Source organism: Berghia stephanieae, chromosome 12 (genome assembly GCF_034508935.2).
Source record: "Berghia stephanieae isolate SIO BIC M18660-M18661 chromosome 12, UCSD_Bste_1.3, whole genome shotgun sequence".
NCBI classification, from domain to species: Eukaryota; Metazoa; Mollusca; class Gastropoda; order Nudibranchia; family Aeolidiidae; genus Berghia; species Berghia stephanieae.
The window spans coordinates 24,353,475-24,378,474 of NC_088371.1; the positions used below are offsets into that span (position 1 = coordinate 24,353,475).

General features: G+C 34.9%; 1 protein-coding gene across 4 annotated transcripts in view; it reads right to left on the reverse strand.

Moving 5' to 3' along the window:
• The window catches only part of LOC144958370 (signal transducer and activator of transcription 5B-like), a 39,035-nt gene extending 22,938 nt beyond the window's left edge, over positions 1-16,097 (reverse strand). For 3 of the 4 annotated variants that reach the window (XM_078890344.1, XM_078890343.1, XM_078890341.1), the window contains exons 1-10: positions 15,967-16,097; positions 11,627-11,780; positions 9,342-9,504; positions 8,467-8,553; positions 6,496-6,609; positions 5,536-5,617; positions 3,853-3,989; positions 3,152-3,306; positions 1,266-1,427; positions 122-256 (exon numbers count right to left, since the gene is read on the reverse strand). In XM_078890344.1, coding sequence (XP_078746470.1) covers positions 122-256; positions 1,266-1,427; positions 3,152-3,306; positions 3,853-3,989; positions 5,536-5,617; positions 6,496-6,609; positions 8,467-8,553; positions 9,342-9,504; positions 11,627-11,751 — 1,160 coding nt within the window. In that variant the 5' untranslated portion in view covers positions 11,752-11,780; positions 15,967-16,097. Of the gene's footprint in view, positions 1-121; positions 257-1,265; positions 1,428-3,151; positions 3,307-3,852; positions 3,990-5,535; positions 5,618-6,495; positions 6,610-8,466; positions 8,554-9,341; positions 9,505-11,626; positions 11,781-15,695; positions 15,779-15,966 lie in introns of those variants that run through there. The other variant, XM_078890342.1, reaches the window with a different exon arrangement.
• Between the last annotated feature and the right edge of the window lie 8,903 nt (positions 16,098-25,000).

The window sequence follows — 25,000 nt, forward strand, 5'->3', positions numbered from 1 at the left end:
TTGTCACCATATAATGGTAGGTTCATAATCTAAATAATTTGTCACCCTATAATGGTAGCTTCATAATCTAAATAATTTGTCACCTTATAATGGTAGCTTCATAATCTAAATAATTTGTCACCTTATAATGGTAGCTTCCACTTGCGGTGGATTCATGTGGACATTAAGCTTTCCTCCAACCAGTAATCTGACCACGGCCCCAAATCTGGCACCTTTTTTCAACACCTGGGGTGGTTGTTGTTCCACTATGAATGTGCTATCAATAGGGAAAATATTTGAGTATTAAAAAAAAGTGATTAACAATTCTAATCTATTGCTCACATAAAACAATAATAATAATAATAATAATAATAATAATAATAATAATAATAATAATAATAATAATAATAATAGTAATAATAGTAATAATTTGTAATAATAATAATAATAATAATAATAATAATAATAACTAATAATAATAATAATAATAATCAATAATAATAATAATAATAATAATAATAATAATAATAATAATAATAATAATAATAATAATAATAATAAGAAGAAGAAGAAGAAGAAGAAGATGAAAAAAAATAAATTATAATACTAATACTACTACTACTAATAATAATAATAATAGTAATAATAATAATAATAATAATAATAATAATAATAATAATAATAATAATAATATATAATAATAATAATAATAATAACAAATAAATATAATAATAATTTAATAAATTAATCTTCTTAATAATCATATAATTAAAATTATAATATAATAAGAAGAAGAAGAAGAAGAAGAAGATGAAAAAAAATAAATTATAATACTAATACTACTACTACTAATAATAATAATAATAGTAATAATAATAATAATAATAATAATAATAATAATAATAATAATAATAATAATAATAATAATAATAATAATAATAATAGTAATAATAGTAAATAATTTGTAATAATAATAATAATAATAATAATAATAATAATAATAATAATAATAATAATAACAATAATAACAATAATAATAATAATAATAATAATAATAATAATAATAATAATAATAATAATAATAAAATAATAATAATAATAAGAAGAAAGAAGAAGAAGAAGAAGAAGATGAAAAAAAATAAATTATAATACTAATACTACTACTACTAATAATAATAATAATAGTAATAATAATAATAATAATAATAATAATAATAATAATAATAATAATAATAATAATAATAATAATAATAATAATAATAATAATAATAATCAAAAACCCATACCTTGTGACAAGTGTTGTAAGAAGAGTTGTAATCGCTTCGTCGTGATGAGGCATCCGGTCATATTCATTGTTAGGAAATTTTATAGGCAGTTGCTTTTGGAGTTTTATCACTTTCTTGATCTGTTGTCTGTTTTGCCAAATAAGGTTTGCTAACTCTTCACACCTGAAAGATTTCAATCGCATAGATATGGATGCAAAGTGATACTAGGCTGAATCGCATAGACATGGTTGCAAAGTGAAACTAGGCTGAATCGCATAGACATGGTTGCAAAGTGAAACTAGGCTGAATCGCATAGACATGGTTGCAAAGTGAAACTAGGCTGCTAGAAGCCACCGACTGAAAAAAGTAATAAATAAAATTAATAATAAATAACAAAAGTAAAATTCCCTTTATTCATCCCCAAGGGGCAATTTGTCTTTAGGGTTTAGCCCAAGGGAAGACTGGAATAACCCAGGCGTCAGCCGCAGTTTTAAAGTGAGCTAGGGCGAGGTGACTTGCTCAAGGCCATACAATGAGGCGGGTAGTCGAACTCTGTACCGCTGAGCCAGGCTGCCCCCTAATGAATATAACAGTGTCAAAAAAGAACAAAATACCAAACACAGAACGTTTCAGGCTCAAAACCCTTCTTCAGCCAACAACAAAAAACAATAAAGACATAAATACAATACTAAATTCCAGATAGACGACAGAGATATTTTGTAGGTCCTCTCTGTAGAAAAATCTTGGATAGATTTTAAAAAGGCAGGAATCTGGATTAAATCTTGTTTCAATGCTTGTTAGATCGACAAAATGAGAATACGAAGAAAAAGAAGAAGAAGAAGAAGAAGAAGAAGAAGAAGAAGAAGAAAAAGAAGAAGAAGAAGAAGAAGAAGAAGAAGAAGAAGAAGAAGAAGAAGAAGAAGAAGAAGAAGAAGAAGAAGAAGAAGAAGAAGAAGAAACTGCATTGAAAAGAAACATATACTACTGTTGTTCCTACTGGTGATGATGATGATTATAATGATGCTAATGATAATGATGATGACGGTAATATAATAATAATGATAACAATGATAACTGTGACAAAAAGTGAAAAAGGGGGAAAATTTTGAATGATGGCCTTAAGTCCCATTTTTACTGCATCAACTCCCACTGTTAGAGCAAGTGAGATGATAAACTATCATTGATATTCTATATCACTTCTAGAAGTTAAAGTTGAGCCTCACACGGCGTATAGTTGAGGCTATTAACTCACATTCTCTCAATATACTCAGGTGTAAAATGAGTACCTGGCCGTTAACAGCATTGTTTCTGTCAGTAAAAACAAATGTAATATCGCCTAACATGTGTCATGTCTCATTTTAAATGTTACGTGTTGCTGTTGGTTAGGGGATATTGCGCAATATAAATGCTCTATCAAACTTCTGGAGAGTGGGGAAACTGCACCTATTTGTTCTACCATATATCAAGTTACTCATGGCTAGTTACAACAAGAAATGAAGTGAGTAGGAAAGTGACAGAAGACAGTAGAGAATAAAAATTTTGCAGCAGCGATAGGGGTTCGAACCCATGACCTTACTGGTACAATTACTCCGCCTGGCCGGGGAGAACGTGACTCTACCGTATGAGCTATCCACGATCCCAAAAAAAGATCGTCTCTAACCCTAGTCTTTTATTAGAACCTTCTCTTCCTGACTTCTTGAGGTCACGGTTTTAACACACACAACCACCGCAAAGGGGTACAGCTAGTACATTTGGATTGGAGGAAAATATAATTTCTTACAAGGAGGAAATTCCTCATGTGACTCCAAAATTGCGGATTAGCATTGAATAATAATGTCAGTCGTGGCGGTCAGTCAGTTCATATTGTGGCCTTGACCTCCGACCATTTTTAGCCATTTCCAACTCACCATTTCTGTAGAGTGTCCAAATCAGAGCTGTTCATCACCAGGCCATTTCCTGACAGCTGCTGCTGTTGTTTCCAGGCCACTATTTTATCCTCCAAAATCGTTGTCGCCAATTCTTGAAGGTCTGTTATAGTCTTCTCATACTTGTGACCCAAGGCCTGGGAGGAAAAGTATGAGAATAAGTGAGAGAAGGGGAGGAGAAAAGGTGGGAGAGGGGGGCAGGGGGGATGGGTTGGTAAAATAGGGAAGAATTAAAACGTATAAAATCATATTCCTTTATTGTGCAGACGGCACTCATAAAATATATTATTAGGTGAAGGATAGTTCATTTTTTACTATTATCATTTACTGGGACTTTGAACATTTTTTTTTTTAAATTGAGCTTTTATATAGCGCTATATCCACTTAATGTGCTCAAAGCGCTTTACAAGGGGTACCTAACCAACAGCAACATTTAACATGTAAAACGGGACACAACGCCTGTTAGGCGAGAATACAATTTTTTTCCCGATAGAGACAATGCTGTCAACGGCCAGGTACTCATTTTACACCTGAATACGGTGAGAGAATGTGAGTAAAAAGCCTTTTCCAAGGACTCAACTATGTGCCGAGCAAGGCTCGAACTCAGGACTTTCCTGTGGTTGGTAAGGAGGGGGTTAAAGGTTACAAAATTGACCTTTTGTCACGAGCTGGGGCTTACTTACAATTCTAAGATGTAGGAGCTCAGAGGCCAACTGATTCTGCCTTTGGTCGACTTTTCGTTTCTCATCTGTTAAAGCCAACCCTGTTTTAGCCTTCTCTGCAGCAGTCATGTTGCTCTTATTTAGCTGTTCAAGTTGATCTATGGGATGATAGGAGTTAATAAACCTTAAGCCTCCAACCAGAAGCCATCAGGCAATATGCAACATCACTCTTATTATATTATCCTAGACTGGCCTACACTACCAACGAAAGAGTGAAAATGGAGAGGCTTCATATAGGAACGATACAGACAATGGACGTTTTGGGTACAAGCGCTTTGTCAGCACAACAATAAACAAATTAACGTGGAAAACAAATAAAATAAAATAAAATGCAAAATAACTTGTAATTACATTCAGGCAGCCCCTACCATTTTCTACTTTTCCGGACTACACTATCACAATGCATTAGAGAAATCGAGAATATCTCAAACTTTAAATCTGCTTTAAAAACCCATCTTATCACAAAGTCATTTTACAGCATACCGACTATACTGTTTACATACTATTATTTTAGCAATATGTTTTTTGTATCCATGTTTAATTTTGACTACTTGTGTTTGTAATGTAATTCATCATCTGTAAAGCAAATTGAGATATTTTGGCTCATGGAAAACGCTCAACAAGTGTCATACTATTATTATTATTTTTATTTTTATTTTTTTTAAAGTGGCCACAAAAAATTATTGTGATTTATTTATTTGAAAGAAAAACGATTAACTCATCTCAAGTTCATATGAATGGAAAATTGAACAAATTTGTTCGATTTTCAATTTGAGAAAGTTAAATTTTGTAAATAACTCACCCCCCCCCCCCCCCCCCCCCCCCCTCCTTACCCTCCAATCAAAAACATTATATTTACATATTCAGCTATTCATATTGTTGATTTCCTATACTGTAATTCTCCAAATCATAAAACCACAAAATTGCAAATTCAGAGTGTTACTTTGGTTTTTTTTTTTAATTTTAGAGGTTTTACAGCATTTATGATGGTTTTAGGTCATATCAACATCATGATTTCGTGGGCATTAAAGGAAAAATTTCACCAGCTCTTTTTGAAAGAGAAAATGCTGTCACTGTCAGATACTCAATCTACACGATGAGAATATGAGTAAAGAGCCTTCTCCACGAATTCAACTCCACTAGACAGAAAAGTCGAACACGGCTGCACAGTATTATTTTGCCATACATTTCTCCTTCTTTAAAGCCTCACGTTTGACGCTCTTTTTGACAAGTTTAAGGTCATATCAATCAGTACGAAGTAAAAGTTTTTCTGGGCAAAATGAAAAAAAACACACACAAAAAAACATCTGAATGTTGTCAAATATTTTTTTAAAAGCTGCTAAAAGCTGTAAACAGAAAAAAAATTGTTGAACAAAAAATAATATAACAGGCTAAAAAAAAAAATAGAAAAAAAGAAAACTTTTAAAAATAAAAGAACAAAACAATGGACACAAAGCATTTTAGGCTCAAAATCCTTATTCAGCCAACAACAAATATAACTTCTTTTTTTTTTGTTGGCCAAAAAACACTTAGTGTTAAGCATAGCTTGAAATATTTTGTTCTTTTTTGAAGCTGTTATAATTCGCTTTAGTTCAATATGTTTTGGAGTATGAACGCACCACGACTACTACAAATCCTACTTACTACTGAGATTCTGTCCTTCACTAAAACTGTAAATAAATAATTCTTGTTTCAACTGCATATCCTTGGACATAGTTTCAGTCTCCTGAAAATGGAACGGGAAATATATATATATTATATATATATATATATATATATATATATATATATATATATATATAAAATATTATATATATATATAGTAGTCCTTCAGAGCATTAATAAGCTGGAGTTTATCCCAGTTTCTATGCAATAGCAAGTGCTTGCTACCCTTTGGATAAGGTGGTATTCTTTTGCAAAGTTCTTTCCACCAGATCTAATAGAATCAGCTGCCCAATCACTGATGTGTAGTGAGGGGGCATGAGTGAACTTCACTCACTCAATAGAGAGAGACCCCTTTCCGTAGTTTGAAGTAAGAGGAACTTCAGTGAAAACTAATCACCCGCGATGATCCATCAACACGACGAGGCAAGAGCTTGAAATTCCTCGTTTACACGCTCAGTTTTCATGAGTTTTGGTCAATTCTCCACAATTTGTGGAAAGCCGTTGGACAATGTACGAAAAGTCTGTACGTCTAAATGGCCCGTAAGAGGTCTCAATAGTCAAGCTTTGTAAGCGTGGTCAGTGGCTGGATGATCCCGACAGTCAGGTCATTCTGTAAGGCACTGTGGCTATGTGGTCTAGTGGTATGGCACTCTCTTTCAGAACGGAAGGTCCTGGGTTCGAGCCTCGCTCGGCACATAATTGAGTCCTTGGAAAAGGCTTTTTACTCACATTCTCTCATAGTACTCAGGTGTGAAATGATTACCTGACCATTAACAGCATTGTCCTGTCCTAAATGTTAAGTGTTGTTGTTGGTCAGGGACCCTTTGTCAAGTGCTTTGAGCACATTTAGTGGATATTACGCTATATAAAAGCTCTATTTTTATTTATTTTTTAAATTCATTTATCTGTCTATTTATTGAAATCCAATTTGATGCCAACCTTGGTCATCTCCATGAGAGTATGGATGACAATCTGTATCTGAATGTCGAGACCATTTTGTTCTGGAACGTTCGTCGTTTGATTCAATTCATGCTCTGCCTGGTGCTTTGTTTGCTGTTAGGAAAGAAAAAAAAAAGTATAAGGTGATTCAGTACTCTAAATGTAATATGTTTTGTTTTGCTTTTAAGGGTTTTACGGCGCTTGCAATACATTAAGGTCATTACTGAGACAGTAAAAAGGAAGAAGATGGGATAGTAAAAAGGTCTAGAATTACAATTAAAGCACCCAAGAAAAGGTAAGACAAAGGGGAATTGGTTCAAATAGGGAACAGATGTAGAGTCCAAGAGCACCCTATCAGTGTACTTTGTTTGAGATCGCCTAAAAGTCTCATCCAAACACAAGCACAGGTCCCCACTAAGAGGAATACACTCAAATGTTTACAAATCATATATAATATGCAAACAAAACACAATATAGTGCGTAACTGAGAGATGATTTACGAGACAAAAAATATCATCTCCCAAAACTTTTAACTATACATTTGACTGTTTTCCTCCCAGCTAGGACTCGGCCAGGGCCAGGACAAAACCGAGTAATCTCATTCCAAGACAAAGACAGATAGCACGTTGGAAAACAGTTATAGGGGGATAAAAGACACAGTAAGTGCCTCTCTTTCCACTATGGAAGGTCACGAAACCCCACCCCAGACTCTAAATGTAACTCACTACAACAAACTGACTTTATGTGAAGCGGATGTCAAAAAAGTGAACAATAAAATCATAATGATCAGAAAAACAAGAAATCTCGGGTCTGTGCACTTTTCGAAACTATGTTTATTGCAGGAAATAAAAAACAAAGATGACTACTGTCTCAAAAGCAGTTTTATGTTCAGACAGATTGGCAGTCCTTCAGAGCTCATGGAGCTTGATTTTACGATTGAAGTTGAGAGTTTAAAACTACAAATGTGAAAGTAGGGATTTATTTTTAGTCTTCATGGTGGAAAATAAATACTTTTTCTTATTTTGCGAAAAAATCAAACTTTGCATTTCATTTCTAAACTTACTTTTCGGGTACCAATCTATCCTGGGGGTCCCGATAGCTCAGTTGGTCGAGCACCTGCTTCACCCGCAACGGCTGAGATCGATCCCGGGTGCAGTCAAGAATTTTTCCTGACCCCCCCCCTTGTCCACCCAAAAGTGAATCGGTAGCTGAGTCTGTTATATTTAATGGAAAGCACTTTGCGTTAGATTAGCGTCCTGTCCAAAGGATATCAAGCCATTGCTATTGTCTGTTTCACTCTACAGAAACCGGGTTAAACTCTGGCTCTATGAAGGACTACAATAAAATCCATGCAGCAAATCATGAAATTATTCTGACTGTGATAAATAAAAATTAATTTTTAATTTTTGTTGAAGATTAAGATACACATTTTCAAATGACAAAAAAAAAGTTATTAAACAAAATGGGGATAAAAAAAGGAAACCAAACTAAACGGCTATGTGGTCTAGTGGTAGGACACTCGCTTTCGGATCGGAAGGTCCTGGGTTCGAGCCTCGCTCGGTGCATAGTTGAGTCCTTGGAAAAGGCTCTTTACTCACATTCTCTCACCATACTCAGGTATAAAATGATTACCTGACCGAAAACAAATTGTAATATCGCCTAACAGGCATCATGTCCTGTCCTACATGTTAAATTTTGCTGTTGGCCAGGGACCCCTTGTAAAGCATTTTGAGCACGTTGAGTGGATAGTGCGCTATATCCAATCTCATTTATTATCGTTATTATTATTATTATTATTATTATTATTATTATTATTATTATTATTATTATTATATTAATTATTATTATTATTATTATATTATTATTATTATTATTATTATTATTATTATTATTATTATTATTATTATTATTATATTATTATTATTATATTATTATTATTATTATTATTATTATTATTATTTATATCCAAACCTCTGCCTGTTCTATCAATTGTTGTTCTTGTCTGAGACATTCTTTGATGACCTTGATAAGATTAAAGGGATTCGACTGGGCATTGCTCTGAAAAACAAACATGCAAATAAAGTGAGTAGGAAAAGCTAGAAGACAATAGAGAATAAAAATTTTGCGGCGGCAACGGGGGCTCAAACCCACAACCTTACTGGTACGACAATTCTGCCTGGCCAGGGAGATCGTGACTCAACCGTACGAGCTATCCACTCTCACCATACTCAGGTGTAAAATGAGTACCTGGCCATAAACAGTGTTGGCTCTGTCCGATAAAATTGTAATATCGCTTAACAGGTGTCATACCTCGTCCTACATGTTAAGTGTTGCTGTTAGCCAGGAACCTTTATAAATTGCTTTGAGCATGTTTAGTGGATATTACGCTATACAAAAGCTTAATTATAAAATCCTACCCCGTCCCTCGCCATCAGAAGAAAATATATTGAATTGTGACGACTAAAGCAGTTGACTTTTACAACGTAAAAACAATAAATTCTGAAATGAATCAATAGAAAAAATATGATTCTTATCAAATTGTCAAATCGTTTTGACTTAAATCCTGACATACATTAACTCACTCAATCCTAGAGATTTTTGATACTTTTCATAATTGGAATTAAAAATAAGCATATGCATAGACAGTGTTATTCAACTAACATTAACATGTAAAAACTAAAAACATTAGCTCTGATACTACGTCTATAATTTGTCTCATAAAAATGTAATAAATAGGTATGGGGTAAAAGTAACCCGTGGGTAAACTACGGTTATAGTCGGTGTTAGGGTTGAGCGAGTTAAGAAAAAAATTAAAATTTGAGGGGAAAATCCACCCCTGAACTCACCTCAACTTTCTGTATGAACTGTTCCAATTGGATCCGAGTGACAAAGAAGTCAGGGTTGTGTAATACATTATCATTTATCTTTTGCCGTAAGAGTTCCAGCATTTGCTGTATCAACTCGAGGGCTACAGGATGATGGCTGACTGTTGCCTCATCAAGTTGCTCCCTGTAAAAAGAAAAAAAAGGAAATAAATTTTAAAAATTACCAATAATTAAATTTAAATTTAATTCAAATATTTATTCATTGTCCGGCATGTAAACAATTTCACATAAAAGAACACATAAAAATAAATCCTGTTGACTATTGTTCAATTCTTATAGAGCAGTAAAATTAGGTGCCCCAAACGTAAACAAAGCTCTAGAAGCACATGGCAAACCACATGTTCCTGTCTTGACAGCTCGCGTTCCAATGTAAATTATAGAAAAAAGTAACCTTTAAAATTTGGCTCTTAGGTGACAAAAGAAACACATATTCATAAATACTCGATCATGCATCAAATAATGTCTAGATATGGATATTTTATGGAACAAAAGGTAAAATTTATCAAAAGTTACAGTCTATCTATTTTTAGACCAGATCAAATTATTGCGCTGGTGTGAACAAGACGAGAATTATTCGGAGCCTGGTTTTCAGAAAAATTTAGCCTTATATTATTATTTCTGCAACTGTTAGATTTTATGTAAACATATTTTCAATACTGAAAGTGTATTGCCTACAACTCAAACTACAAAATTGGGAGACCTATATTTTGCGTAAATTTTTCCGGTCCCTAACGAAAATCACTAGCAACTTGTTATTGTTTACGTTTGGGGCACCTAATTTTACTGCTCTATATGTATCACAGTTTCAATAGATATTTACAAAATTTTGGTAACAAAACCAAAATATTGAAAAAAAAAAAAAAGATAAAATCAATAACAATTTTTTTTAAAACCCCAGAAAAATAAATATATATTTACATGTAAAAGATTATACAAATATAAATAAAATAAAAGCATTATGGATATCAAAATAAATTCCATGATATTCTAAAACTTACCTTGATAAAACAATAAACGTAAAGCAAAAACACAGTCGAGTCATAACTTGGCAAATGATAAAAGTTTTCTCCATCATTAACAAAGTTATATAAATTATGTCAATATATTCAATCATTTCCCTGTCTTAACTCACTCATTCCTAGAGATTTTTGCTACTTTTCAACATTGGAAAAAATGTATTAAAAATGAGCATGTACATACAAAGTTTGACAGGGAAACACTAAAAACATTAGCTTTGATACTATGTCTATAATTTGACCCATAAAAACGTAATAAATAGGTATGGGGTAAAAGTAACCCAGGTAAACTACGGATATAGTCTGTGTTAGGGTTGGGTGAGTTAACCCAAATTTTCACTTTTTTTCCCGTCATGTGAAAACAATTCTCTCGTCCCTTGTGCAGCTTTGTGGTCTAGAGATATTACAATCACCTTCAGACCAGTAAGTTCCTGGTTTGAGTCCCTCTCTCAACTCGTAATAAGCCAAAAGATGGAAACTGGGTCGCCAATTCAGGTGGCAAAAATTTACTGAACTTTTACCCAAACACATTGACCGACCTCTTGTCTGAGTGCTGAACTCCAGTAAAAAGATAAAATGTATTTACTTTTTTTCAGTTTATCAGGTGATTGGAAAATATACTGAGGGTGAAAGTGTATCTCTAGAGGATTCTGGGGATAAGCTGTTGATGACTGTGATTGGCAATTTGTTCCAGTCATCAATCGTTCAAGGAAAGGGGCTGGACTTGTATGCATCAGTGTTTGTGGTTTTGTCAATTGCATTTTGTCCATAAAACAGAAAATTTCAGGTTTTAATTCTTTCTTCATCCAACTGCAAACAAAAATATTTCATTTTATTTGCAGCTATGTGGTCTAGTGGTATGACATTCGCTTTCGGATCGGAAGGTCCTGGGTTCGAGCCTTGCTCGGTGCATAGCTGAGTCCTTGGAAAAGGCTCTGTACTCACATTCTCTCGCCTCACTCAGGTGTAAAATGAGTACCTGGCCGTTAACACATTGTCTCCGTCTGAAAAAATTGTAATATCGCCTAAAAGGCGTAATGTCTCGTCCTACATGTTATGTGTTGCTGTTGGCCAGGGACCTTTTGTAAAGCGCTTTGAGCATGTTTAGTGGATATTGCGCTAAATAAATGCTCTATTTATTTACTTTTTACATTTTAAAAAAAGCAGTTACTGTCATTTAAGTTTTATCCTTTTCCATTCATCCGATCCAATTTTCTATTTCCTACTAACCAATGTTGATTCTCAATCCATTCGCACAGAAAATATCGGACTTCCATTGGAAACTGAGAACGATAAAATTCTTGCATTTCTTGCATGACAAACGGACTCTTTGCTACTTTTGCCCACTGGGCCATTTCTGAAGGTGCTGAATGTGAAGGTGCTCCTGTAGACAAAAAATATACATAAATAACAATTTTAAAAATAAAATTCCCTTATTCATCCCCATGGGGAAATTTGTCTTTAGGGTCTATTCCAAGGGAAGACTGGAATAACCCAGGCATCAAGCTGCAGAACAGTGCCGCAAAGTGAGTTAGGGCGAGGTTACTTTCTCGAGGCCACATAGCGCGGCGGGTGATCGAACTCAGTACTTTTTGGGTACGAGGCAAAGACCGTACCGCTGAGCCACGAAGAAGAAGAAGAAGAAGAAGAAGACGAAGAAGAAAAAAAATAAATAAAAAATAAATAAGAAAGAAAGAAAACATTTCACGTTGAATCACAGTCATTATTGTCTTATTTCTACAACTGGATTTTGTTAGTCAAAAGAAAAAAAGTGACACTCTACTAAGCCACTAAAACAGATTTCATTATTTTCATGGCTTAAAAATTTCAGGAGGAGCGAAAGTTGTGCGCCCATTTTGGTTAGTTGTGCCCGAGACTCCTGGGGGTTCAAATCCTAACAAAAATTAAGATCTTAATCTATCTGTTTAACACTATTTTACCTGTCTAGTTTCTTTCTTTGGATAAAATTTTGATTTTAACTCCAGATGAGTAACTACGCATATTTACTAATAGCCATTGAAGTGTCACCTACATATGGAATTTCTCCCGCAATTTTGGGCTTCATGCAATTTTGTTGTTATGGTCTGGCTATGTGGTCTTGTGGTATGACACTCGCTTTCAGATCAGAAGGTCCTGGGTTTGAGCCTCGTTCGACGCATAGTTGAGTCCTTGGAAAAGACTCTTTACTTACACTCTCTCACTGTACTCAGTTGTAAAATGAGTACCTGGCCATTAATTGCGTTGTCTCCGTCTGAAAAAAATTGTTATATCGCCTAACAGGCACCATGTCTCGTTCTTTATGTTATGTGTTGCACTATATAAAAGCTCTATTAAAAAAATGTTTTTAATCTCTTTTGATGTTTCGAAAATATTTCTATTACAATAATGAGACCATTTATATGAGGGTTTCAAATTTATAACTAACTCTCTCAGGCAGTCGATGGGTGTCATATCAATTGGACCCCAAAATTATAACTCTCAGACAACGTGATAATTTAATTTTCTGTTTTTATTTGGGATAAAATGCTAATGTTGCTGCTTCCAGAAGTGACTTGATATTGCTCTAATAGAGTGACACCTAATGCAACACTGGATATCGCTCTATGCAAAAATAGTCTCTTAAGCTATAAAAGGGTGTAAATATCTATTTATAATATATTTATTTTTTTCTCTTCTGCTGATGTGCAATATTCAAATTATAACAAAAGTGGTAATAATTCATATTTGAACAAAAATCCTCTAAATAGACATGATTAAATATCTCCACAAGTACGGAGGAAATGTGGCATGGTGGTTAAGCTTTTTGACTCTTGATTGGTAGGTCCTGGGTTCAAACCCAACAGCTTAAAAAAAAAGTTTTCAACATTAAATTGTTTTATTCCTATCAAACTATTTTCTTACTTTTGTTTATTTTTGTATTTTATTTCCTTTCCCTTTAAAAAAAGCTTATTTATTGATTTGTTTATTTTATATTATTGTTCTTCATCTCTATTAATCTTTTTTAGTTTCTTAATTTTTTCTTTCATTGATTTGACATCATTTTTATCAGTATACGTTTACCATGTTTTATCATTATTGATAATCATTATATACTGCTCCATTTTATTTTCCTTACTATTATTATCATTATTATTATTAATATCGTTTTAATTATTCTCAGGCAAATAAACAACACTGATTTCATAATAGTAACGGAGTGTCTACGTACACGGTAACTTTTGAGCAGCAGCAGCAGTGGGAGTCAAATTGTGACCCAACTTGCCCATAAGAAAGTTATGACTGGAAATTGCCGTTCGCTTTTACTAAGTTTTAGGGGGGTTCAATGAAAGATGCATAACTTCCTTATAATGAGGAATGTCGCAGATATCTAGGGTTTCATTATTTTCGTTACCAACCGGGCACCTAGCCTCAGGATCTACGTACACGGTAACAGTAACATGCATGGTAACCTTGAATCTCGCCTTTAATGGATTATGTTGTATTGTTTGATTTTTTAAAATAACACACACACACACACACACACACCCACACACACATACAGAGCGAGGTCTATCCATTGCTTGTATTATGTATTGTAGCGGCAAACCAGTTACCTGAGTTACCGTGTACGTAGATCCTGAGCCTAGGTGCCCGGTTACAGTGTATGTAGACACTGCCTAATAGTAAACTTTTGAAAGTCAATGAAATTGGGGCAAAAATTGGTCTGAGTGATACCTAGCATGACCTAGCAAGTAATTCTAGACATCGTTCTTACTTAAATGGAAGTGTCAATTTACTTAATGAAGACAGATGATGTGGACGTTTCGAGTTCCCCCTTTGTCAACAAAATGTGATGAATGAAACATTAAAGACGAATGAAAAATGAGATGCTGGCATTGTTAAGGCAAATTAACGGATATGGAAGCATGAATTAAAATAGAATAAATTTGTAAAAATACAAAATGCGTGCAATTATCTTTTTTTCTTTAAAATTTTAGGAGAAACCTTGGGGTAGCTTCATGTTATAATGTTATTGTAACCATGGTTCTTTTGTCAGACGTTTATCATTTTATTCAGGACGCCTTCCGAAAGCTCCTCTTGCTAGCATTTCTTTCAATTTGTATTTTCACCGTGGATCTTTAGTCATGCGGTTATTGATTCAACTGGTCAATATATACTTACTTACTACTTAATCCTCTTCGGGCCTTGAGGCACATAGGGCATCCACCAGACATCTCCATTTTTTGCGATCGGCTGCTTTTGCGGTGGCTGTATTCCAGGACAGGCCTGCTTCCTTTAATTCTTTCTCCATGGTCCTTTCGGCTTTGACCTCCTACCGTCATGAAGCCAGTATTCTGGTCCGCTTCTCTGCTGCCGCCGGTTGTGGATTTACGTCTGGTTTCTGTTTCTGTAACAGTTTGCTTTTTATGAGGTGGGTTGTTAACCCTACGCTCAACCCCCATTCCTGGAGGGCCGGTGGATTACTTTTCATCTGATCTCTCTCCTTTTTCTCTTATTAGAGGTCAGAGGTTCGAGATACGCAAGCCCTCCCACCACGACAAGGTGATAATCCGTCGGTCAATATATAGTAGCATTTAAAAAACTCTAGAACAAACCTTGATAGATTAGTGAAAGTTAAAACTTTCCTTACCACCATTGTTTTGGTTTTCCACCGTCATTTTGTTTTGTGAAGTATTGAAAGCAGTCCTAGGTTTGTTTGTTTTTTCTATTAGGGAGGCCTTCCGAGAGCTCCTACATCCCCAGTATTCTTTTTAAAAATATAATTTTCTAGTAGGGGGGTTGGGAGGGGAGAATTTTTTTTTTTTTTTTTAAAGTCTCTTCCCTCCCAAAAATCCCATATGAGAACATTATAAAAAAAAAGTTTCCCCCTTTCAAACCCCCTACTAGAACATTATAATTTTTTAAAAAAATACTGGGAATGTAAGAGCTTTCTATTAAGATTAACTCGAGGTTGGGGGATTTTTTTTTTTGTTCTATTAGGATTCTAGTCATAATCATGTCTTAGTAAATGTGCAATCTAGATAGACGTGTTTGTTTTTCCTATCAGAGTTAGTTAAAGGTTTTATTTTTTCCTGAGGGTTAGTTGAGGGAAATTTTGAGTTGTTTCCCTTAGCACGAGAAGCTTTCGGAAGGATAAATCTACTTAACCCTGGAGTTCTTTTCTTCAATGCTAAACAGTAACAATAACAATAACGGTGGTCGTGACTGTTCTCTTACTCTTCTTGTGCCCAACTTCAAACCACGACAAATACCAATAATTGAGCTCAGTAATAATAATAAAATAAAAATAAAAACCCACCAACTTTCGCCCGTGCTGCAGAGAAGCTATTTAGGGGATTGACACATACGATTAGGAATAATCCATGATCTCTCGATATCAACAAATACAGACCGTTTTGCCTTTGCCTGCACTGTTGAATGCTGGGAGGGACTGATAAAATATTAACTTCTTTAAAATACGATATCCACCGCTTCATATTCATAAAATACAGATTAAGAATCGTTTGATCAACCTTAAATGAAACCGCATTACAACTGATACTTTGCGTCACATAATATGAGAAACTCACCAGCAAATTAATGTTTATGCTCTTATCTCGTCGTCCCTTCTGGTACAGAATATGGAGACGTTTTCTTGGAATTTCGTGCTTGCATTATTCCTAAAAGGTGATTGGTTGAGTGATCGGAAGAGATGGAAAATCCCTCCCGATTTGTCATGGGATACCCAGTACCTCGATGATGTAATTTCCGGCTTTAGGACCTCCCATAGAAAGGAGTGGAGTGTTGACCATCAAAAGTAACTGAGGAAAGGGCATTCATTATAATTCAATTTATCAGTTTGAGGGAAAGGCCATAATATAACATTAGACGTCTACTTTATGTTAAACTAGCCAATTTCGTCTCGACTTGATCACTTTGATTCAAGCCAGAGAAACTTTGATTTACTGCCTGAAAGTGAAAGTAGGTTTCCAATAATAAACTAAATTAAATTAGAAACATTATATTTTACTTTTACCGTGTACACATCGGTTTTTAATTATTATTATTATTATTATTATTATTATTATTATTATTATTATTATTATTATTATTATTATTATTATTATTATTATTATTATTATTATTATTATTATTTGTAAATTTAACATTTTAAGTGGAACGGAGATAAACTTATCGTGTGTTTATAGAAAGAAACAAAACAAACAAAATTGTCAAAGGAAATAATTTTTTTAACAAAACAAAGCAAAAAAAAAATTATAAAAAAATAAATAAAGACAAAAACAAGGTAGGGCTAAAACAATAACAACAAAAAATTTCAACAAAGACAAAACTAAAAAAAAACAACAACAACAAACAAACAAACAAACAAACAAACAAACAAAAACAAACAAACACAATTGACAAACCCAAAGTAAGCAAAAACATTAATAATAACATACCAAGAACAAAGTTTGCTGAGCGTGGTTTTGCATTTTCGGCTCCAATCGTATGGAATTCTTTACCACCTAAAACCCAACAACGTGGAAAGTTTACCAGTCTTCAAACGGCATTTGAAAACCAATCGTTTTCATTCTGTGAACTTCGAACAAGACGTGTGTGTGTGTGTGTGTGTGTGTGTGTGTGCGTGCGTGCGTGCGTGCGTGCGTGTGTGTGTGTGTGTGTGTGTGTGTGTGTGTGACTGTCTTGGTGATTTTGTAGTTGAATGAATGAACTTGTGTGATACCAAAAATAATATTGTAAAGCACCTCTGAGCACTATTTGTGAATACTGGCGCTGTATCAAATAATAATGATAATAATAATAATAATAATAATAATAATAATAATAATAATAATAATAATAATAATAATAATAATAATAATAATAATAATAATAATAGTAATGATGATGATGATGATGATGATGATGATGATGATGATGATGATGATGATGATGATGATGATGATAATAATAAACCTAATTTTTAAGATAAAGCAAAACAAAATAACATAACACCAAAAATTAAACAAAATAACACATCATTTGTAATGTTTCCATCATATGTGTGCTCAAGCAAACCGCGTTGCTGTGTCAACAAATCAACAAGATAAACGCCAATGAATGATCAAAGAGATCAAAAATATTTTGTGATAGACAGGCGCTCTGGCATAATGGTGACAAGCAATTTCTATTGCTTGTTTAACTCTATTAAAACTTGGATGGACTCTGGTTCCAAGGCCAAGGGCGTTATGGCTCCGAACTGCTTTTATGTCTTGCGTCGTATCGACACCTCACCTCGTGTCAAAATCTGACACGCCCTGTCATCATTTGGGTCGTTATCATCATTTGAAACCAATGGTTGATTGCGGTCAATTAGTAATACTAATTGCCGTCCGGAGCCGTCCTGCACAGAACGAGGAACTTTCGGAAGGTGGAAGACGTCTGGAAAGGTTCGTACAGGTTTGAGGGCCTCCGGATGGATTGAGAATGCTTTAGATGACCTCCGGACGACAATTAGCAGGACCCGTTGATTGGGTGAGTTTTAGGGGACACTCCGACGTGTACTTATTTACAGGTCTGATAACCCAAATGCAGTAGAATTCTGATAAAGCCCACATCGCCGGGCCTGAAATTGGTTGACTTTAAGCAAGTTTGACTTTATCCTTTATTAATAGAATTCACTTAGACAAAGATTACAGTAACTTGGGACCTAAAGAAGTGTTGACTTTAAACAGGAGTTGACTTTAAAAGTAATGACTTGATGCAGATTCCACTGAAGTTATGGGCTCAGGAATGGCAATCGAAAACAGTGGATCGCCTCAAACCGACTACTGACAGGCCACAGCAGTTCTGTCGCAAACATGCATCGGTGGGGTCTGAGGGAGTCAGACGACTGTCCCCACTGTCAGGAATGCCAGAGACAGAAGACCACACAGTCTTACACTGCCCTGTGACGAGATTGGCGGGAAGTTTCGAGGCTGTCCTCAACTTTGGAACTCCCTACCAACCACTTTCGACTGAAGAAGAACTGCGGTGACACATTTAAAGACTGACTGGAGACTTCCAGTGTAGAATATAGCCTTACGCTACTACTACTACTACTATGGGGTCATTGTTGTAATGGAAATACTCTCAAACCAACGCAAAATATTGTCCATTTCAAGAATGTTAAATCAAGTCAATAATTATCTTATTGCATTCGGATATCAGACCTGCAAATTATACTTCCGGATGTTTATAATGATTTTTGACAATTTAGATGTCCCCCTTAACCAAGAGCACACTATCTATATTCTGATTGATACAATTTGATAAGAACTGATCATTAAAATGGTTGATAAAAAATAAACAATTAACAAAGGGCTGCGTGACGCCATTTTGTTTCTTTTATTCATTATAATGGAGGATAATAAATACAATTTCATAGATTGAAAATAAAACTAAACTCAAATCTCGAGTTCCTCTTCATTTTAGATATTAAATTCAGTTTTTGGAGAGGAAACAAGTCATTCCATTGGTTGAACTATCGAATACAACTCGCGATTTGTTTTCTTTTGTGGCAAAAGACTTGTCTTAGTTCACGATGGCTACGATCAGGCTCCCCAAAAACTGAATTTAATATCTAAAATGACGAGGAACTCGAGCTTTGACCAAATTAGGGAGCGTTCACATATTACGTCATCAAAAATTTGCCCTTTTTAGACCCCCCCCCCCCTCCCCCAAGTCATCACTTGTCATCATTGACCTGACCCCCCCCCCCCAAACAGATGATGACGTCATCTAATTTAATAAAAACTAAAAGATACTTTAATTTCACAATATTTATTATTCGTTTTTCAAACCATAAACATTGATTATCAACGTTTGATAAAACACATTCAGACATTTTATTAATTTCAGAAACTTGATAATTTATGTTTTACGATACAATGGGGACATAAAATTTAAATTTGCAAAGATAAAATCTAACAAACATTATTTAAATTAGGCTACTTGGTGCAGGTGCTATTAAAAAAATTCAGAAAGTGTAATTTAAAATAGTATAGGAGGCAAATTATTTTATAGCATATTAGTCTTTTAGTGGAATGAATTTCTGTTTCAATTTCCAAACATAAAATTAATTGATTCAAAAATGTTTCTGCCTTAGACCTCTGGCAATGTACTATAAATAGTATCATCAATTTCATCTTCATCGTCATCATTTTCTCCCATTTGCTGTTCTTCATGTATGCCGCATTTTAGTGAATGGTCTTTCATTGCTGTGATCGAGGAGTGATACAATGAACATTTAGGGCAAGTTCGCCTTTTGAGAAGTGATACCCCTTTCCCATTTTGTTTCTTGAGAGATGGGCAATACTCATCATAGCAATTTATCTTTAGCTGTTTTGAAAGGAACAAACTTTGAAATAGGCTTAATTTGCCTATGTTTTGATGACATCATCTTGGGTCTGACCCCCCCCCCCCCCCCATGTCAACACATGTCAACATTTGGTAGACCCCCCCTCCCCCCCTAGCTGATGACGTAATATGTGAACGCTCCCTTATAGTACAGAGAAGGCAATCTGTTATTATAGATAATGTGAAGATGACGTCACTCAAGCCTTTGTTATTATATTGTGCCATCCGCGTTTATGAGTAATTCTCACTAAACTGTATAGATAGAATGCGCTTGGCCAAGGAGTTCACAACATTGCCATCCGGAAGTATAACGGACCAACACACAAACTCTGTGTAACCATGAACTTTTATAGTCTGGTTAATACAGTTTAGTGAGAACAACTTACAAACGCGGATGGCAAAAACAATAACAAAGACCTGAGTGACGTTCATCTGCATAATATCTATTAACCAGACTATAAACGTTCATGGATACACACAGTTTTGTGTGTTGGTCCGTTATACTTCCGGATGGCAATGTTATGAGCTTCTTAGCCAAGCGCATACTATCTATATGTCCCAATAAAAGTATAACACAGGGAATGCCGAAACTGTGTTATACAGGCCGGTACAGAATAAAACAAATATAACACAGGAGACAAACTGCACTGTGTTGTAGAATATCAAAATATCAAAAGCTGGTCGGTCGGTGACGAATTAAAAAGCGACATAATATGTCGTAATATCACATCTCAATAAAAGAGTGTGATAGTAAAAAGATGCCCGTAAACAATGGGCATGATCTATATTAAATGTCCAAGTGCTCGAGGTCATTGGTCACATTGCAAAATGCTCAAAGTGATCCACATAGTGAAAAGTGTTCACAGCTTTTCAAATCCCTTACATCACGATTGGTCACTTTATTCAGCTTGTCACATGGGTATGTTTACAACGTTTGAAAGCAAAGCAGCGCGTTTACATTTGTTAAGAAATATCCAATCGTTGGACAGCAACAAATCATGTGATTGATGACCTGGTTGGACGAACACATGGATATACTCGTAGATCGCTCCCATTGAGTCGGTCAAGCCGCTATCCAGATCCAAAAGGAAAGTGCAAAGTCCTGTACGTAAAACAAATTTGAGAAGCACGGTTGTTCTCAATATTTGTTGGGTCGTGATCGGTATCAAGTGAATTGCTACACATCTTCACGAAAAATCAGAGCAACGCTGTGTCAAGATTACAGAGGAGCAAACCCGAGACGACAACAAGACAAGATTTGTTTGTGTGTGTGTTGTATTGTCTTATGTTACTGAATAGGTATGTTTTGGTTGTCAAACCCTTTCATCTTTATTTTGACATTTTCTTTATCTTTTAAAATAAAATTATAATTTATTTAACCAGCAAACTTGTTTAATAATTTACATCTATACTTTGGTGGGACCTTTTATAAAATCATTAGTCCGATTGTAGTTGAAAATATCTTGTATAGATAGAATGCGCTTGGCCAAGGAGTTCACAACATTACCACCCGGAAGTATAATGGACCAACACACAAACTCTGTGTAACCATGAACTTTTATAGTCTGGTTAATACAGTTTAGTGAGAACAACTCACAAACGCGGATGGCAAAAACAATAACAAAGGCCTGAGTGACGTCATCTGCATACTATCTATAGATAGTATGCGCTTGGCTAAGAAGCTCATAACATTGCCATCCTGAAATATAACGGACCAACACACAAAACTGTGTGTATCCAGTCGGGTTAAAACAGTTCAGTGAGCATTACTCATAAACGCGGATGGCAAAAACAATAACAAAGCCCTGAGTGACGTCATCTTCGAACTCTCTATACGTTTAATGTCATAAAACCAGTGACACTTATTTGGAGGGGACAATTTTACAGAATTATAAAGTCTAGTTGTTAAAACTACTCACTTAGTTTTGTACATTTTTTACAAAAGTCTTAGAAAGTCGAGCTGTTAAAACTACTCACTTTGTTTTGTGTAAATTCCTTTCTTATCCATTCAGTTTATCTCTCATTCATTTTATTCATCCAGTCGTATTTTACTGTTGTTAAATTATTATAAAAAGTGTTCACTCTCATTGATGTATTTCTAAAATAAATACTAACCTGTTATTGTTTTGATCGACAGATAAATGTTATTCTGGCAGTGAAGACGTAACACGCGGTCAAACAAACAGAAAGTGAGGGGACTCGAGTAACAGGAATAATAGGTGATACCAAAGAGTGTGTAGGGTAACGTAGTTACCAAGAGCTCTCACTTCTCTTAACCGCAATGCTATTGTCGCGTGCCAGGCGAGACAGCGAGGTGGGTGTGCTCCGCGTGTATCATGCGCGCTAGGCTTACTGATACAATGAAGAAAATACGAGTAGAAGACGGTAGATGCTTGGCTTCACCAAAAGCGGGAAGTGAGAGCTCTTGGTAACATAGCAATCGTAACCTACACGCTCTTTGGTGATAGTTACTCGGTCATGCCGTGTAGTCCATTTTCACGTTAATTATAGCACTTGTGGGCATAGGTTAACGCGAAGTGTGCTGTTTTTTTTTCTTCTAAATTCAACCCTATTTTCCCTTTAAATTGAGCCTATCTACCCTTACAGAAAAACGCAAACTAAAGTATTGATAAACTATATCCCGCTTTAAAATAACAGCGGCTATTTTCTTCAACTGACACACTCATAAAGTTCTATTCCGAGTCGCGAACAAAAGCGAAGGTTAGTGACTAGTGTTCACACACCGAGCACTTTAGAATTATACTTGCAATCGGCACAACCGATCAGTATTCCGCCCGTATAGATAGAATGAAGTTGACGTCAATAAGGTCTTTGTTATTGCTTTTTGCCATCCGCGTTTATGAGTACTTCTCATTAAACTGTATTAACCAAACTATAAACGTTTAAGGTTACACATTATTTTGTGTGTTGGTCCGTTATACTTCCGGATGGGAATGTTGTGAACTTCTTACCCGCCAAGCGCATACTATCTATTGGATAAATAAGGCAAGATAATATTTATCATTCCAGAAAAAAAGCCAAACTAAAAGCGACACACGTCAAACTCTAGTTTCAGTCTGTATTTATATTGAACACAACTCAATTTAAAGCAGGAAAACAAAAATGGACCTATACAAAAAGTATCTATAGAGTTAGCAAAACAACTCAAAATACCAGAAGAGAAAACATTTTCATGGTGTGAAGAAAAAGTGAAAGAAGAGAGAGAAAGAGAAGAAAGAAATCAAAAAGAAAAGGAAGATACAGATTTACTGTCACGATTGTAATGTGTAATTTTGTAGTGTGTAGATAAGATAAAGGCCATCCAGTCAAACAACTGTTGCTGATTTTATCTTTATTTTTCTCCCTATAGATAGTATGCAGATGACGTCACTCAGACCTTTGTTATTGTTTTTGCCATCCGCGTTTGTGAGTTGTTCTCACTAAACTGTATTAACCTGACTATAAACGTTCATGGTTACACAGAGTTTGTGTGTTGGTCCTTTATACTTCCGGATGGCAATGTTGTGAACTCCTTGGCCAAGCGCATTCTATCTATAGATAGAATGCGCTTGGCCAAGGAGTTCATAACATTGCCATCCGGAAGTATAACGAACCTACACACAAACTCTGTGTAACTATGAACTTTTATAGTCTGGTTAATACAGTTTAGTGAGAACAACTCACAAACGCGGATGGCAAAAAACAATAACAAAGGCCTGAGTGACGTCATCTGCATACTATCTATTAACCTTTTAAATACAGCTTACTTTTGAGTTCGCCAGATTGATGTGTTGCAATTGCGTGGAGGTGGATTGGCATCGGTCAGAGTGATATTGACCATTTCAAACTATAGTCCTGTTTCCTACCTTTATTGATTGTACGATCGAGCGATTTGCGTCCATATTTTAATGATATTTCACGTCTTTCAGTCAAATAATATCATTATCCTTATTGTTACATACTTATCATATTAAATGTGTTATGTAGATATTATATCCTTCAGACTTAATAAGGATTTAATTTAATTTTTAAAATGTTCCAATAATTGCATATATCATAATGAACGCATTATATTCAAAGCTGTTCAACTTTTTTTTCATTGGAGTATTATTAAATATTTAACTGAAAAATTTAAATAACTTAATTAATATTTAAGGGTATAATGACCCACTAAAATTAAGAGATAAGTATCTCGTCGATCTTAATCTTATTCATTTCAAAAGGTAATTTCATAAAGAATTGCCTTAATACCCTTACTCATTGTCCGTTTGTAAAATTTATTTCCATGTAATATAACACAAAAAAGTAAATTTTAAACGTGGGTGGGGGGTCACGTTACTGTAGAACGAGCTTAAATCTCAATGGGATATTAGCTTTAGGCAACCATGAGTTGTTATTTTTCAAACCTGTTGCTAGGCTATCTTTTTATGACAACGTCTCTCAGTCGTCATATGAATACTACTCACCATGGTAATATAAACCCATGGCAAGCCGCCAAACGTCACTTGCTATCCTTAACATAATGCAGGGTTGATTGTGTGAAGTTCGTTCGGGGCTGGAAGATAGCAAGGCATAGTGCAGGCTACTGTACTGTGTAAGTCCGTGAACGGGTGACCAAATCATAGTACAGAGAAGGCAAATAATATACTACTATATGTCCCAATAAAAGTATAACACAGAGAAGGCCGAAACTGTGTTATACAGGCCGGTATAGAATAAAACAAATATAACACAGGAGACCAAACACTGTGTTGTAAAATATCAAAAGCTGGTCGGTCGGTGACGAATTAGAAAGCGACATAATATGTCGTAATATCACATCTCAATAAAAGTGTGATAGTAAAAAGATGCCCGTAAACAATTGAGTCGGTCAAGCCGCTATCCAGATCCAAAAGGATAGTGCAAAGTCCTGTACGTAAAACAAATTTGAGAAGCACGGCAGTTCTCAATATTTGGTGGGCCGTGATCGGTAAAAAATCAGAGCAACGCTGTGTCAAGATTACAGAGGAGCAAACCCGAGACGACAACATGACAAGATTTGTTTGTGTGTGTTATAATGTCTTTATATGTTCTTGAATGGGTACGTTTTGGTTGTCAAAACTTTCATTTTTATTTTGACATTTTCTTTATCTTTTAAAATAAAATTATAATTTAATCTAACCAGCAGACTTGTTTAATAATTGACAGCTATACTTTGGTGGGACCTTTTATAAAATCATTAGTCCG